We start from the raw sequence: 18,570 nt of genomic DNA on the forward strand, positions 1-18,570 counted from the left end.
CAGAAAGAGACAGAAATCCTGAAGTAAAGCGGTGTGGACTGACCTGCGTTCTCGCTGATGGTCGCTCTGAGAGCTCGTTCTGGCAGACGCTGCACAGTTCCCATCAAAAAACACAAACACAAAAGACAAACTCACATGCAAACATCCGACACAAGCAACAAAACACACCAAATCAAGCAGCGCAGGACAGAAATAACAGACTTACTGCGTTTGATGACGGCTCTGATGGAGGACAGCGCCCCCTGGCTGCAGGACAAACACAAAACACACATTAGAAATATTTACATTCATTAATCCATTTTCCTTCAGCTCAGTCCCTTTATTCATCAGAGGTCACCACAGCGGAATGAACCACCAACTATTCCAGCATATGTTTTACACAGTGGATGCCTTTCCAGCTGCAACAGAGTACTGGGAATCACCCATACACACTTCAGTCTGAGCTTCGGTGGCGTAGATGATTTCATAGATATAAATGTGTGTTTCAGGGACTTTGCATTAATGGAGTTTGCAGCACATGTTGCCAGCTTTACACTACCTGACAAACATTTTGTCGTGGATCTCAGGTGTACGAGCTGCAAATAATAACTGGACTTCTAGTTGATGATGTGTAAAAGTGTCAGAAGGTGGATTCCTCTGCTGGATCATCTGCTGATCTGCATCCTAATCATCACCAATACTGCAGAAGACCTACTGGAATCCACATGGAGCAAGATTCTGACAGAAATCAGTCAAGTTTGGTGAAGGAGAAGTCATGGTTTGGTGTTCATTCAGTATGGAGAGATCTGCAGCATCAACAGCCTGAGGTATCAAGACATCTGTGCTGCCCATTACATTACAAACCACAGGAGAGGGACAATTCTCCAGCAGGATAGCGCTCCTGCTCATACTTCAGCCTCCGCATCAAAGCTCCTGAAAGCAGAGAGTGCTCCAGGATTGGCCAGCCCAGTCACCAGACATCAACATTATTGAGCTGATGAAGGAGGAGGTGTTGAAGATGAACACAAAGACTCTTGATGAACTCTGGGATCCTGCTGAAGCTTTCTTCTTCATTCCAGATGACTTTATTAATCAGTGATGTGAGTCATGTCAGAGATGTATGGATGCAGTCCTCCAAGCTCATGATGGAGTCAGACACAATCTTCATTCTGTCTCCACTGCAGCAGGACTTTATATTCTATACTGGACATTATTGAAGGTTCAGTGATGACACTTTAGTCTGAGCAGAGTCAGAGCGCACTGTCCTCATCAAATCAGTCAACATCAAGACATGATCAGATTTATTGAGCTCAAATCAGCAAAATCTAGAGGCCTTCACCTTTCATAGAGACACTTCTGACACCAGATCAGCAACTAGAAGAGCAGATATTATCTGTGTTCCAGTTTCTGTCTGTTTCCACTCATTCAGTCACCATAAACTTTCTTTTCCTGACTGTGTTCCAGTGACATGACTGGAAACAGATTCTACTCACAGATACACAACAGAAACCACACCACACCCAAACTCCGACACACACACACACATTAATGTTCATTAAACACACATGCAAAGACCAGCAGAGGAGACGAGTAATGATTTACAGTTCCTCATCGCTCAGGCAGAGCAGTGTTGTTGTGTTGCTGCAGTAAACATGAGTTTGCCGTGACGTCATATTCACATTCAGAGAGGAAACGTGTTCATCGTGTGTTCCTGACGTGACCCAACAGGTATTTCTAGTACTGAGAACTGCTGCTTTAGTGCCGAGTTACACCGGGAGACACAAAACGAAAGCTTCTCCGTCATCAGAGCAGAAATAAACCGGTTTCTAGACACTACAGAGAGTCGCATTAACACTGAGTCACACTGCACTTCTGTGACAGAGATGGGTCTGTCAATGAAAAGGGATCAGCTAATGTTTCATGCCAGACTTTTGATTTTACATCCCATAATACTAAGTTAACATCCTGCAATTCTGAGTTTATAGTAGGGCTGTGCAAATTGGGGAATATGAGCAATATCACACGAGTAGCAGTGCAATATGGCTGTATATCGGCACTGGTGGGGGGCGTGCATTGGCACGAGACAGCAGGCCGAGTGCCTTAGTGCCCCCACCAGTGCCGATATACAGCCATTTCGCACTGCTACTCGTGTGATATTGTGTTTAAACAGCAGTTTGACGGCATAATTGTGTATATAAAAACAAAATCAAACATGGAGAGTCTCAAAAGCCCTCTAGTATGAGGAACTACTTTCTTCCAAGTTGGATTCAAATTATAAGCTTTTTGCTGGCTGTATGTGGGCGGAGTAATACACAAAGAGTAAAGAGGCTGTACGGGTGCTGATATTACTTAAATATATCACAGCTATCAGCCAATCAGATTCAAGAACCAGACAGAACTGTTGTGTTTATATATATATATATATATATATATTTTATATATATATATATATTTTATATATATATATATATATATATATATATATATATATATACACACACACACACACACACACACACACACACACACACACACACACACACACACACACACACATATATATATATATATATATATATATATATATATATATATATATATATATATATATATATATATATATATATATACATACATATATATACACAACAGTTCTGTCTGGTGGGCTTTTAAAGTGAAATAACTAAACATCAACATAGGTGGCTGAGAAATGCTGATTTTAGGAGGCTATTTCAGACGGAATTTAGAGGTTTTTGCATCTGAACTGTTCATATTTCCCTGATCAAAATGATCAATCAAAAAATGTGCGTCTTGTGTCTTACCTGGAATGGCGCTGATCTGGTTTGTTTCTGTCTGAATGTTCTGAAACACACACAGAGAACAGATCATTAAAATCACACACACACACACACACACACACACACACACACACACACACACACACACACACACACACACACACACACACACACACACACACACACACACACACACACACACACACACACACACACACACACACACACACACACACACACACACACACACACACACACACACACACACACACACACACACACACACACACACACACACACACACACACACACACACACACACACACACACACACACACACACACACACACACACACACAAATAACAGTTCTCAGCAGAAACAACAGCAGATCTGAGGCATAATTGACGTCCTGCAGGCCCGGGGCAGTGTGATCAACATAAGACGTCATATTGCAGAAACATATCATCATCAGATGTCATTGGAAAACACTCAATGCTGTCATGAAAATGTTTAAATGCATGAAATAACAAACAAGTGCATGTGCCCAGACATGGTCATGTTCATCTTTAGACAATACAATATCGTTTTAACATCAAAACCCCTATAAATCCATATTTTGCTGGATTAACCCAGATGTTTGTCGATCACAACACATAAAACATTTGGATGATACACGACTGAATTGTAGCTCTGACACAAGGGTTTTAAATGGCTGAAAAATAACAGAATATGGATCATAAGTGCCCACAATCTACAGTTTATGATCATGTCTCTGTTTTATGCTGCTGATGTGATCCAAATGTTGGTAGCTTGAAATATGAGCAGATTGCACTGCGTTTCTATGCAGATCCCAGTGTAGCTATTATTACAGGTCATGTGACTGAAAGCTATCATTAGATTTTCATTAAGCATATATGAGTTAAGCATAAAATTTAAGCACATCTGACGAGTTAATAAACTAATAAATGAACCTAATCTAAGATTAACAAAATGATTTGCATTATTTATGCATAAATGATTAAATGCATAAACAATTAAATTATCAAATGCAAAAATAATTAAATAATTAAATGCAAAAATAATTAAATGATTAAATTAATAAATAATTAAATGATTAAATGCAAAAACAATTAAATGATTAAATGCAAAAATAATTAAATGATTAAATTAATAAGAAATGAAATGATTAAATGCAAAAATAAATGAACTATTAAATGCGTAAACATAAACTATTAAAGGCATAAATAAATAAATGATTAAATGCATAAATAAATAAATGAATAAATAATTAAATGATTAAATGCATAAATAATTAAATGATTAAATGCATAAATAAATAATTAATTAAATGCATAAATAAATAATTAAATGCATAAATAAATAATTGATTAAATGGATAAATAAATAATTGATTAAATCCTTAAATACATAAATAATTAAATGCATAAATAATTGATTAAATGGATAAATAAATAATTGATTAAATCCATAAATAAATAAATAATTAAATGCATAAATAAATAATTGATTAAATGGATAAATAAATAATTGATTAAATCCATAAATACATAAATAATTAAATGCATAAATAAATAATTGATTAAATGGATAAATAAATAATTGATTAAATCTATAAATAAATAAATAATTCAATGCATAAAATGATGAAATGCTTAGATAAATAAATGAATAAATGCATAATTAAATAATTGCATGAATAAATGATTTAATGCATAAATAAATGAATAAATGATTCAATACATTTTTTTTAATAAGTAAATAAATAAATAAATAAAATGCAAAAATAGAAAAAGCATTAAAAAATGACAAATTTTATAAATAAAAAAACAAACGAATCAAAAAATTTAATGTATAAATATATACCTAAATAAACAATTAAATATATAAACAAATGTTTAAATAAATACATCAATAAATAAATTATATTTAAGCATAAATAAATGATGAAATGTAAAAATAAATAAATACATCAATAAATAAATAACATTTAAATGTATAGATAAATACATTAAATTAAATAAATAAATAATTTAAATAATCAAATAAAATGCAAAAAAGAAAAAGGCTGATATGTGAGCAAAGGATGTTGAAGAGTGAGGAGTCATTAGTCTATTGTTGACAGATCGCTTCACACTGCAGGACACTGAGAGAAACTGGCCTTTTGTCTGAGGAAATACAGCTGTAATTTACAACTCACAAACAAAAGCCAAGAAACACACCATATAATCACTGCAGTGTGTGATAATTAATGATCACATGACACAAACTCAGGTCACATGACACAGCCGGAGTGGCAGGTTCAGCTCAATTCCTCTAATAACTCATATATAAACATAAATAAAGCATGATATGGATATGAATAAAGCACAATATATAATATGAATAAAGCGTGATATATAATATAAAGTGTGATACATTGTATAATTAAAGCGTAATGTATAATATAAATGAAGCAAGATATATAATGTAAATAAAGCATGACTTGCAATATAAATAAAGCGTAATTTATCATATAAAGCGTAATATATAATATGAATAAAGCGTGATATATAATTTAAAGTGTGATATATTTAATAATTAAAGCGTTTTATATAATATAAATGAAGCAAGATATATAATGTAAATAAAGCATGACTTACAATATAAATAAAGCGTCATATATTATATAAAGCATGATATATAATATTAATAAAGCCTCTCTGTGAGGTTTAAATGAACCCTGAACCGCTCCTCACTCTCGTCTTTTCACACCGATATGAGAAATTCCTCAGAAGAAATAAAGCTCTGTGTGTGTGTGTGTGTGTGTGTGTGTGTGTGCGTGCGTGTGAGTGTGTGTGTGTGTGTGTGTGTGTGTGTGTGTGTGTGTGTGTGTGTGTGTGTGTGTGTGTGTGTGTGTGTGTGTGTGTGTGTGTGTGTGTGTGTGTGTGTGTGTGTTAGTTTGAGCGCTGAATCAGATTTCATATAAAAGTAGGAAACAACAATTAGCCTCTAATCTTCCTCATTCACACCGCTACTGTACAATCACACCTTAATATTTCAAAACTATATGTTTTTAATATGAATATTTAATGTAAATAATAAATATATAGTAAATATATAAAGATTTTAGTGTATTATATATATGCATTTTTTAAATATTTAATATAGTTATCATTAAAAGTGTTTTCAGACATGTTAATATACATTTTTAGACAACACAATAACCTTTAATTTAGAATTTTTAATAAGAGTAATCAAGAATCAATATTTAATATGTATTATTTAAATGCATTTGCATGATTTTTCATTTATTCTGTAAACTATTGATTCCAAATGTAAAATACAAATATGATTTACAGCGTTTTTTTTTGTATAAAATAACATAAATGCCATGTTTTCAGACTCTTTAATAATAATGTTTAGTCAACACAATATGAATGTTTTAACTTCAGAAAAGGAGTTAAGAAATCAATATCTGATTTGATATTTAACTATTTAAAACATTTGTTATTCTGACCTGCTCTCATTTTAATAGAGTTTAGTTTGATTAAACTGAGTTTAAATCATTTTAATTTGAAATTTGGAAATTGTTTCACACCTGCAGAATAAAACAATTATTACCATATTTCTCAAAACCTAAATATGGAGTGCTCAGCATGATTGAGTACACCCCATTTTGAAAATTCATGTGTTTCTCCATTTCTCAGTGAATATAGGCAGTGTGTTTTGGTGCATTTAAACAAAACAGATTTATTAAACCGATATATTTATTACAATAATATTTTAGTCACTAAACATCTTCAGAAATGCACAGATGATACATTTAAAATAATGCAAAATATTGCAAAAATATTACAAACTACAAAATTTCAACTATATTTTATCAATTTTTCTTGATTTTTGCTATTTTTGAACATTTTCTTTAATATTTTTCTATAACATATAAATTTGGGCTACTCATTTTTAACCATTATTGAAAGTAATTTTGTTAGATAAGCTCCAGTTTTTAATATACCTCATTTTAAAATGTAATGTTTATCCACAAATATAATATTGTAAAGCATCCTATAGAAAATATTAATTTATATTAATTAATATTAATAAATATAAATAGTATTTATATATTACAATTTAATTAATAGAAATAAATAAAATACACGCATAAAATATATAAAATTCCAGGACATCTTAAGGAGCAGACATATGCTTAATGATGTATATTTTGTTTGACTTTAGAAAATGTTTAGCTGATTTTGTAATCACTTGAAAGCTCATATTAAAAAATTACAATTCTGTCATCAAGTGGTTCAAGGCCTTTATGAAACCATTATTAACTTACTTTACTCTGGAGGTCAATGGTGAAAAGTAAAACATATTTTCAAATATCTTCTTTTGTGTACACGTAAAAGGGGAGTAAACGATGACAGAATTTAGATTACTGGGTGAACTGTACCTTTAATAATTAAGCATGGGTTATGCTAAGCTTTTAATTTACCTCATTTTAAAATATACCACAAGACATTTAATATACACAAGAGATGATGATGATATTCTAATAAACTAATTATAGACAATCTTAGAAATGGTACACAACCTAAAACAGACATAACACTGTAAAAAACTAAACTCAGTTTTTAGTGAATTCACAAGTGTTTTGGTGGTGAATTGCAATATGGGATGTTGATTTCTGCTCTGTCCATTTCTGATGTTGAAAATTTAACCCTACAGTTTAACAAACTGACTTTCATTACCATTTTATTAATAATATAATGTACTATAAATAATATCTAGAGTAATAAGTGTGCAAAATAACAGAAAATGTCCTGGCAGTTTATGCCATGGTGTTTGTAGCGTGTATACAACACCAATCCAGACACTATAGCACTTTAAACTACTAAAGATGTTAATAAAAGTCACTTTTTATAACTTCTCAAGCTTAAAAGTTGTTGGAATAAAGAATAAGATCCCTTAATCCAATTAAAAACCATAATTAAACCGTGTAAAATAAAAACATGAATCACAAAATACGGAAAACTGCTGATTTACGGGTATTTTCTATACAGAGGTTTAAAACAGTTGGTGAGTGTGTTTATTTCAGCTGCTGTGATTACTATCAACAGTATTGTTTGTGTGTTATTTGTTTGTTTGTTTACCTGAGCTCCGTCTCCCGCCGCCAGTTTCGCGTAACCGCTCCTCGTCGTCCTCCGATCGAGCCTCCGCCATCCCGAGAAAAAGACGTTTATTTACCGTGTATCCGCGTTTATTCAGCGTCTATTTACCGTCTGAAAACCACCCGGACAGCACCGAGCCGCATTCCTGCTCGCAATCCTCCAGGAAAGTGTCTGTAACAGTGATGCGAGCTCGCCAGCGGCCCGCAGGATGTGTTTCAGGATGATACCGAGGCTGTCATTACAATTAGTTTCTGTTTTGTGCCTAAAAACAACTTGGAGAAACTCGGAGAAACTGGAGGAGGATCGGGATCTATTGTCGGGACGCACGGACGTCAACAGGAAGTGAAAACACAGCACGCAGAGGGAGGAGCCGGAGGCGAACAATCACTTTAACAACAGCTTACAACTATTATTATATTATTATTGTTAATGTTTTTAGATTTCCTCTGGAAGACTTTATCTCCTTTGTAAAAAAGTCTTATAAATAACTGAACTGCCGAAAAAAATAATAGAAAACAATAGAGAGGCGGTTCATTCCGCTGTGGCGACCCCAGATTAATAAAGGGACTAAGCCAGGGCTGCCCAGACTCGTTCCTGGAGGGTCGGTGTCCAGCATATTTTTGTTCCAACCCCAATTGGACACACCTGAACCACCTAATCAAGCTCAGGTATCCTAGAAAGCTCCAGGCAGGTGTGTTGAGGTAAGTTGAAGCTAAACTATGCAGGACACCGGCTCCCGGGACCGAGTTTGGACACCCTTGGACTAAGCCGAAAAGAAAAGGAATGAATGAAAACAATAGATTATGAATTATTTTATATTATTTATCATTTTATCTTCCTCAATAACATTTTAAAAGGTCTTTATAACTAATTAACAGGCCGTAAAAATAGTAAATAATAAAATAGTAAAATAAAAACAAAATAAAATGCTTAAAAAGTTTTACAACTAACCGTCATATGCGGAAAAAAATACATTTCACAATAATAAATGCTGTTAAAAAACACTTTCAAGCCTTTATAACTAACCACCCTATAAGATTATTAAAACACTTTAAATGTGTTTATAACAAAACAACCTGCACAAATAAATCAACTGAAAGCAATTAATTCTAAAATAAATGATAAAAAAAACACACTTAAAACATCTTTATAAATAACCACCTGTTGAAATAAACAATAGAAAGCAATATATTATAAACATAATAACAACAATACACTTAATAAGCCTTTATAGCTAACCATCCTGCAGAAATAAACAATAAAAAGCAATATATAATAAAAATATTAAAAATAAAAACACTTTAAAAGTCTTTATAACAACCCTGCAGAAATAAAACAGAAAACAACAGATTATAAAAATATTAAAAATAAAAACACACTTAAAACATCTTTATAACCACCCTGCAGAAATAAACAATAAAAGCAATATATTATAATAATATTTAAAATTAAAAAAACTTTAAAAGTCTTTATATTAAACCACCCTGCAGAAATAAAACAGTAAACTCAATATCAAAAGTTACTACAATAATTATCATTAAAACCAATACAAAGTAAACCATCCGTTATTACCATTAGACCAGTACATTTTTAGATTTTCTGTTGGGTTTATTGCATATGGCATTAGGATTTTTATAACAATTCTTATCCCACACATTTTTTATTAGTTTTATTTTTAACATTACAATTTATGATGATCTTTTTCTCATTTAAATGTGTTCTTATTTACACTCTGTAACTTTAGTGCTTGAAAATTAAACTCATTTTATTTGTTTGAAAATAGAAAAATTATTTTTGTTTTTAGTTTTTCCTTTTATTTTAAATAACAAAACATTTTTATCAGCTCTCCTTAACAATATGGTCATTATAACCACAAATATTGTGTTTATTCTTTATAATTTATTATTAAGAGTATTATTAATAATCTGTATTATTAATATAAAATATAATAAACCATAAATCCACAGAAACTCAAAAAATCCCAACAATTATTTAGCGCCACTATAACAATGAACATTTAATTTACTATGAAAATTTTGTGACAAAAATGTGCTTGATGTGAAAATGCTTTTACACACCCAAAAATAATGAATAATTCCTTAATAAAAATTAAAACTATGAATTTTTTGTGTTTTTGTAAGTGCTTTTCTGATTGATGTGTTTAATATTGCCATGTAACAATCTTTAATCAATAAAAAGTACATATAAAAATGAAAAACCAACATGCATTTGTGTGCTTATCAATATGTTCTTTCTCCAGTATTACACCGACACTACAGCACTATAATAAATACACATTAAAGACACAAATAGAAAAAGACAGCACGCCACAGATGCAGATTTAATTCACCACCAGGGGGCGGAATAGTATGACAAAAACTCACATTAAAACAAGCCGTATTTCCAATTTTTGATCGTTCTGTAAAAATATGCATAGAAAAAACATCACATTTTACATCATAAAACATTTCAAAACTCGTCTCAAAACGCATTCATTTTGCTCAAATGCACATTAAAATAAGGCTTAAAATATTCCGCCTTCTGCTCACGTTTGACAAGATTCAGACTTCTCATTGAAAATGATTGTGATTAATCGCATTTAAAATAAAAGTTTGTTTTGACATAATATATGTGTGCTAAAATTATTTTGTGTATGTGACAGAAACAAAACTATTACATAAACGATTATGCTATATCCTACTGTATATCTAAATGTAAACATTTTCTCAAATATATGCATGAGTGTATTTGTCTATACATGATAAATATGCACAGTATACACACATGTATTGTCAAAACAAACTTTTTATTTGTGATTGTTTTGCCCAGCACTGTTATATATAGGATTTAAAGTGACTTTAGTGACATTTTGATCACAAATTACATTTAATAATAAAAAACAGCATCATGTAACAAACTGATCTCTATGAAAATTCAATTGAGTTAAATATTAATAATCAGGCTGAAAAGAATAAACAAAGCTCTTGATTATTATTGTTATTCAACCGATAACAGCATATAAAATAAGTGCTTAAAGTCGTCATGAAAACAAAATCTACGTCAGTTTGATAGCAATATATGAATGATTCCTCAGTGCATGATACGGTCTTTATGAATGCACATAATCTTCAATATTATTCATGACCCCAGTTCATCATACAAACCATTTTTCATAGTTTTTCCTTGAATATCATAAGAAATGAACGCGCTGTGAATGTAGTTTGATGTTGAGTCTTAAAGGGACAGTACACCCATAAACTCTAACACAAAATAATTTAGCATCCGTAGTAAAAATAAACAACACTGTGTCTGTTTTTCTCCGCATTTATAAGTATATACTCTATTTGAGCTCAGAATAAACTTTGAAAAAAGTTTCAAATAGCAAATGTTGAGAGAACATTCATTTTTGTGTGTATTCATTTATTAATTTCATTCAATTTTCTGTTTTCTTTTAGTGCTGTTTGGCGCCACCTACTGCTGGCAACAAGGTTATTATTATCATTCATTATAGTCCCTTTATTAATCCGGGGTCGCCACAGCTGAATGAACCGCCAACTTATCCAGCACGTTTTTACACAGCGGATGCCCTTCCAGCTGCAACCCATCTCTGGAAAACATCCACACACACACTCATACAATACGGACAATTTAGCCTACCCAATTCACCTGTACCACATGTGTTTGGACTGTGGGGGAAACCGGAGGACCCAGAGGAAACTCAAATGGACGCAGGGAGAACATGCAAACTCCACACAGAAACGCCAACTGAGCTGAGCCAAGCCGAGGTTTGAACCAGCGACCGTCTTGATGTGAGGCGACAGCACTACCTACTGCGCCACTGCGTCACCCTATTTTTGTGTGTACTGTCCCTTTAAATATAATCATGATCGACAGGTTAATAGATGTGAATGTGTTTTGCGAGTCACACGATGATGAAAAATAACACAGAATAATAACATAGTTTAACCTGCACATATGTTAATGAGAAGCAAAGAAGAAATAACTCGTATACACAAATCACTGATGCAACACATAGTAAAAGTTTCACTCAAAAATGAAAATGTGATAGTTTAGTGTTAATAATTGATAATGAGCACCTGAAACTATGGATACTGGAAGCCTGTGCTGGAATTTCTTCTGTGGTGTTGCTATCAGTGTGTGAAGAGTGGGAGAAGAGGCTTGCATTGACAATCCAACACAATGGGCAGCACAGCGAACACAAGTGGTCAGAAACTTGAAAATAACTCATGAAAGAATAAAGTTACGTTAAAACCAAGCACACCGTTGTTTTTCTAGTGAAATTCCCAGTAAGTTTGATGTGTCACATGACCCTCTTCCTATTGAAAAAACTAAAGTTGGATCCAAGATGGCCGACTTCAAAATGGCCACCATGGTCACTACCCATCTTAAAAAGTTCGCCCCCTCACATATACTAATGTGCCACAAACAAGACGTTAACATCAACAAACATTGCCATTTTATGAAGGTGTATCCATGCAAATGGCCCACCCTGTACACCCAGCCGGAGGTTATTTCAGAATAAAGTCATGTTGATGGTTTATTTAGATCTCCTTTAGCCACTACCATTATAGCGGCTACTCTTTTTAAAAGTTTTTTTGAGATTCCAGCAGTCATGAATTACACTTTTGACTGTCTTTTCTTTATTACAAACATTCACGGTTTTAAACTCATCAAACTGCGGATGATCACAGAGAGCTGAGCAGATCTTTTAATCCCAGTTTCTTTACAAATCCTGTTCTGTTGACATGTGTTACTATGGAGACATGTTAATATGCGCCTGTCAATCAATTCAGTGGGTGGGGAAAACCACACTCCTACATCACAGTGTAATCGGCCTCATAATCACTGTGATTTGGATCCTATTTTACCATCAGGAACTTTAATAAAGAGAATTATTGAGTTTGTATCACTGCAGTATGACTGTGTACACACGATACTACACACACCTCTGACCTAACAGCTGACAAACATCCATTTAGCATGATAGGAGCCCTTTAAATGATTGTGTGATTATGATTGCTCAAGCCCAAATCAGGAAAGGGTTGGACAGTTTGGAAAACACAAATAAAAAAGAAAGGAGTGATTACTTGGAGCTGTATTTGACTGCACACAATATGCCTCGTCACTCGGTGTCTTCAGTCTTAAACGTCTTGTGTGTTGTGAAAGGGAACAGCAACACTAGAGAGTGGGAACTGCTTTACTCACACAACTGTGTTTGAAATCTGTTACAAAAACTAAAACTGTAATATGTGTTGTGCCAAATTTTCTGATTGTGTGTGTGTGTGTGTGTGTGTGTGTGTGTTCAGTCCTCCAGCAGTATGGAGTGCTCCTGAGCGATGGCCGCCAGCTCCTTCAGGAACTCCGCGAACAGAACCGTCGCAAACACTCGACTGCGCAAATGTGGAGGGAATTTAGGACACGGAGGGAGAGGTGTGTGTGGACGACCGGAGGTGTGTGTGTTCATGAACCATCCAGATCTGATCTCCTGCAGCTGAACATCACTCTCTGACAGAGGACAGACAGAGGAGACGTAGAGTTAACATGACAAACACACACACACACACACACACACACACAGACACACTAATCCACACACACACACACTCACTTACACACACACTAATGCACACAAACACGCACAAACACTAACGCACACACTAATGCACACACACACACACTAATACACAGACACACTAATGCACATACACACACACACACACACCTACATTCATGCTCTTACACACACAAACACAGTTATATTCTACACAAACACAGTCACACTTAAACACACACACACAAATGCACACACTAATACAAAAACACGCTCACACACACACACACATACACACACTACTGCACACACACACACTAATACACACACACACACACACACACACGCACAAACACACATACACATACACACTAATGCAGACACACACACACACACACACACTCTAATACACACACAAACTAATACACACAGACACAAGCGCACACACACACTAATGCACACGCACACACTAATACACACACTAATACACACACACACACAAACACACTTATACACACACACACTAATACACACACACACACACACACAAATACACACACACAAACACACTTATACACACACACTAATACACACACACACACACACACTAATGCACACGCACACACTAATACACACACTAATACACACACACACGAGCACACTAATACACACACACACACACAAGCACACACACACACTAATGCACACGCACACACTAATGCACACGCACACACACACTAATACACACACACGAGCCCACTAATACACACACACACAACCACACACATTAATGCACACACACACACTAATACACACACTAATACACACACACGAACACACGAATACACACACACACTAATACAGACACACACACAAGCACCCACACACTAATGAACACGCACACACTAATACACACACACACACACACATACACACACACTTATAGACACACACTAATACACACACACACACTAACACACGCACACACTAATGCACACGCACACACTAATACACACACACACTAACACACGCACACACTAATGCACACGCACACACTAATGCACACACTAATACACACACTAATACACACACTAATACACACACTAATACACACACATTAATGCACACACACACACACACCCACACACACACACACACACACACACACACACTAATGCACACAAACACTCACAAACACTAATGCACACTCTAATACACACACACGCATACACATACACACACTAATGCATACACACACACACACACTAATGCGCACACACACACACACACACACAAATACACACACACACACACACACACACACACACACACACACACACACACACACACACACACTAATGCACACAAATATGCACAAACAGTAACGCACTCACTAATACATACACACACACACATACACACATGCATAAACACATACAAATGTGCATATACACACATACACGCAAACACACACATTGCATACACACTTATGCACATACACACACAACAAACACACACAGAGAAACATGCACACTAATGCACACACACACACCTTGCTCCTTTAAGGCCTGGTCTTTGAGCAGCAGGTACTGTGCAGATTCTCGAGCCAGATCCGGAAACTCTGGATGAGCCGCGGCGTAGAGCTCAATCTGAGAGCCCACAGACAGCAGCACCTGACGAGGACAGAGTCAGCCGAGGGGGTCAGTTAAACGAGAGGGGGTCTTCTAATAAAATAAACAGCACAGCGTCTTCAGCTACATCTACACTAATAATCCAGAGACATGTGTAAGCAGGGATTTCTAACAGCCCATTCGCAATAACGTTCTTAACGGTGTACCTGGTAGAGCGAGCGTCCGCCGGCCTGCAGCGCCGCTCTGGTGTTCAGGAGGAATCCTCGCAGCAGCGGCTGTGGAAACGCGGCCAGCTGAGCTAAAATCCCCGTCACCAGTAGATTGACTTCAATGGAGTTTTCCAGCATGTTCTCCAGACGCGACAGAAGAACACTGATGAACGGCCCTGAGGAAACACAGCGCTCTCAATACTCCCATCACCCCAGCATGTGACCGTAAAGGTGCTGTGTGTTCATTTCTGACTCGTCTCAAGCATGTGAACACCATAGCATGTGTGCAGTTATTTAACTCTTGTGTGCTGTCGGGTTGTTTATATCCACTCTGGGCTGATTTTGAGTCTTAATCCTGCTCTGTGTTTCAGCACACGTGATGATGATGATTGCTTATTCTGACTCATATTTTGGGCAGTTGCTTTGGGATTGTTCATAAACTCAACAACACGCTCTGTTCAGATTGACTCCCCTTTGGTGATGTTGGGGCTGTTTTTGCCCCATTGACTTCCATTATAAGCACATTTTCTGATTGTAGAGCCACGGCAGCAGATAATCATGCATTCTGTTGGGATTAAGAGGGACAATCTGTCATGTTTACTAGAGGTGTGAACCTATACTGGTCACACGGTTCGGTTCGGTTACGATTATCATGCCATCGATTCGGTTCTCGGTGCATCACGGTGCATTGACAATGCTTTCTATACACAGTGTTGTATTTTGGGGGGGTGGGAGGGCTATATCTGTATAAGATGTTTGTATAAACACACACACACGCAACTTGCTTGCTTGCTCGCTGGCTCGGGAGCAATATTGTGAGACCGCCCACTCTTGTTAAAATTACACCAACCGCTCCCGTATGGAGACCCGGAAGGTGGGACAAAAATTTGGTTGAAGAAAAAAAAAACTGGGTGAGAGAGAAAAAAAAAAGTGTAATAAAAAAACACATTTCTATAAGATTTCTCCACAAACACTTCCTGTTCGCTTCATTCATGTAAACCCTCCCGTTTCTGCGTTCTCCGTTCATTATATCCCACTTTCTTTTCATTGAAGCTGTGCGGCGATCGTCGCCTTTCATGTTACCTAAGCGCTGACTGACAGATGCGCTCCATACACTTCACTCCTTCACTTTCAATGACTGCACCGTACACCACCATAACCCACCACAACCCTCTCACTAACCAACCCACCCCTCCCCCCGCTCTTCACTTTCGCCGACTACACCCCCCCCCCTCTTCATTTCCAACTATTGCAATTGCAACACCCCCTCGAACCCTTCTTCACTTTTACCGACCGCACTATACACCGACATAATCCCCCATATCCCTCTTCACTTTCGCCCACCACACCAGCACTCCCCTCTTCACTTTTGACCATCGCAACCGGAAACCCCCGCCGAACCCCTCTTCACTACTGCCAACCGCAACAACCCGCTGCCCACCCCCCGGTCTACAATTTATGATTCAGGGGCCACTGAACAATTTTGTTCATTCATTCATTCCCTTATTTATCAGGGGTCACCACAGCGGAATGAACCACCAACTTATCCAGCATATGTTTTACACAACGGATACCCTTCCAGCCGCAACCCAGTACTGGGAAGCACAGCAAGTGCATTTTCCGAATTTAATGTAAGATTACAAAAGTGTTTAGTGTTTTTTCTTCTTAATGACATGCACAGAATAATTGTTCAGCACAAAACTAGCAATGTGAGCTAACACAGTCAATACGAATGGTTTTGATTTGATGTGTGTTTTACACATCACCGTAAACTCGTATTGTGCGTCAGAACTGACCTGTAAAGGAGTTCCCGGGTTTCCTGCGGTCGCCTTTATTCAGCTCCTCCTCCTCCTCATCTTCATCACCATCCTCACAGAAGGACCTGATCTCCATCTGGTCCTCGTCCTCCAGGAGATCCCGAAACCGCCGTATGCGCTCTTCATCCTCCATAAACTCGTCGTCATCTCCGCCGAGAGCCTGAATCAGATCCACACACTGGGAAATAAAATCCTCCTTAACGTCTTCACTTTCATCGCCATTGAGTTGCGCAGAATCCACATTTGCTTCACATTCTTTGTCAGTTTTCAGTGCGTCGTTTTCATTAATACTATCGGTATTTATATGATTTATTGCATTTACGTGATGTTTATTCAAACCATTTTTAACAAGCGTCCGTCGGTCATCGCGCGCATCTTTTTGCGCAATCAAATTATACACCAAAACGTCGTCCTGAAAATCAGACTCTTCGATGTACGATCCTCGAATTAGCATTATGGCACTTTTGCGCATTTCTTGTATGTGTTTTGGCGGTTCGTCGGGAATGGGATGTTCGGCATCTCCGGCGTCTGACGAAGCTTCGTAAAAATCGTCCCATTCGAGCTCGAGGAACGTCCCGATGGAGGAGCTGCTCTCTGACGGCGGATGAGGAGTCGGAGTTTGTCGCGGAGGAACATTTTCATTTTCGTTTTCGTCTTCACACTGATCTGGGGATGGGTTGAGGCCGTCGTATGGAGCTGACCACACTGAACACGCATGCACCGCTGTACACACGGATCTGCGCGCGTCATACAGGTACTGGAGATAGTTTCTGTCCATCACCGGTTCTGAAACTGCGATACGAGAAAATCCAACAGTATCACTGACTGAGAACAAATCCTCCATTCCTGAATGAGAGAGAGAGAAAGAGAGCATGTAATCATTATTATTATTAATATATTATTTTATTTTATTTTACTTAATTAAGTTATTTAATTCATTTTTTTCCATTTTTTATTTTATTTATTTTTATTCCTTTTAATCTATTTTACTTTATTATTTATATTCTTTTATTTTATATCTATTTAACTGGATTTATTGTTATAATTTTTTCTATTTGTTTATTTTATTTATTATTTAATTTTTTATTATGTTTTTTTATTTAATTTGTATTTTTATCATTGTTTTATTATTTATTTGACTTTTTTATTATTATTATTTTGTATCTATGTATGAATCTCCATTTCAGTTCTTTAGGGCGGAGCTATCAGTCCTTTAGGGTGGAGCTATCAGTCAATAAGGTTAGGGCTATCAGTCCTTTAGTGTGGAGCTATAAGTCTTTTAGGTTGGAGATATCAGTTCTTTAGGAAGGAGTTATCAGTCATTTAGGGCGGGAGTATCAGTCCTTTAGGGTGGAGCTTTATGTCATTTTGAGCAGAGTTATCAGTCATTTA

General features: G+C 36.1%; 2 protein-coding genes across 4 annotated transcripts in view; both read right to left on the bottom strand.

Moving 5' to 3' along the window:
• Positions 1–8,137, bottom strand: part of wu:fy63c09 — a gene marked incomplete at its 3' end in the record, with an annotated part of 56,407 nt that extends 48,270 nt beyond the window's left edge. Inside the window, 4 exon segments of the mRNA NM_001128274.1 lie at positions 44–89; positions 206–246; positions 2,802–2,841; positions 7,932–8,137. Of these exon segments, the coding sequence (NP_001121746.1) occupies positions 44–89; positions 206–246; positions 2,802–2,841; positions 7,932–8,001 (197 nt within the window). The 5' untranslated portion in view covers positions 8,002–8,137.
• The window catches only part of fhip1ab (FHF complex subunit HOOK interacting protein 1Ab), a 446,377-nt gene that overhangs the window by 407,781 nt on the left and 20,026 nt on the right, over positions 1–18,570 (bottom strand). The window contains exons 10-14 of one of the 3 annotated variants that reach the window (XR_012398833.1): positions 17,158–18,024; positions 15,359–15,537; positions 15,074–15,194; positions 10,767–13,475; positions 10,262–10,563 (exon numbers count right to left, since the gene is read on the bottom strand). Coding sequence is in view for 1 of the 3 variants with exons in the window: in XM_002666571.8 (XP_002666617.3) it covers positions 13,273–13,475; positions 15,074–15,194; positions 15,359–15,537; positions 17,158–18,024 (1,370 nt within the window). In the remaining 2 variants the exon portion in view is untranslated. Of the gene's footprint in view, positions 1–10,261; positions 13,476–15,073; positions 15,195–15,358; positions 15,538–17,157; positions 18,025–18,570 lie in introns of those variants that run through there. The other 2 variants (XR_012398834.1, XM_002666571.8) reach the window with 2 other exon arrangements.

This window comes from Danio rerio, chromosome 23 (assembly GCF_049306965.1).
Source record: "Danio rerio strain Tuebingen ecotype United States chromosome 23, GRCz12tu, whole genome shotgun sequence".
Taxonomy (NCBI): domain Eukaryota; kingdom Metazoa; phylum Chordata; class Actinopteri; order Cypriniformes; family Danionidae; genus Danio; species Danio rerio.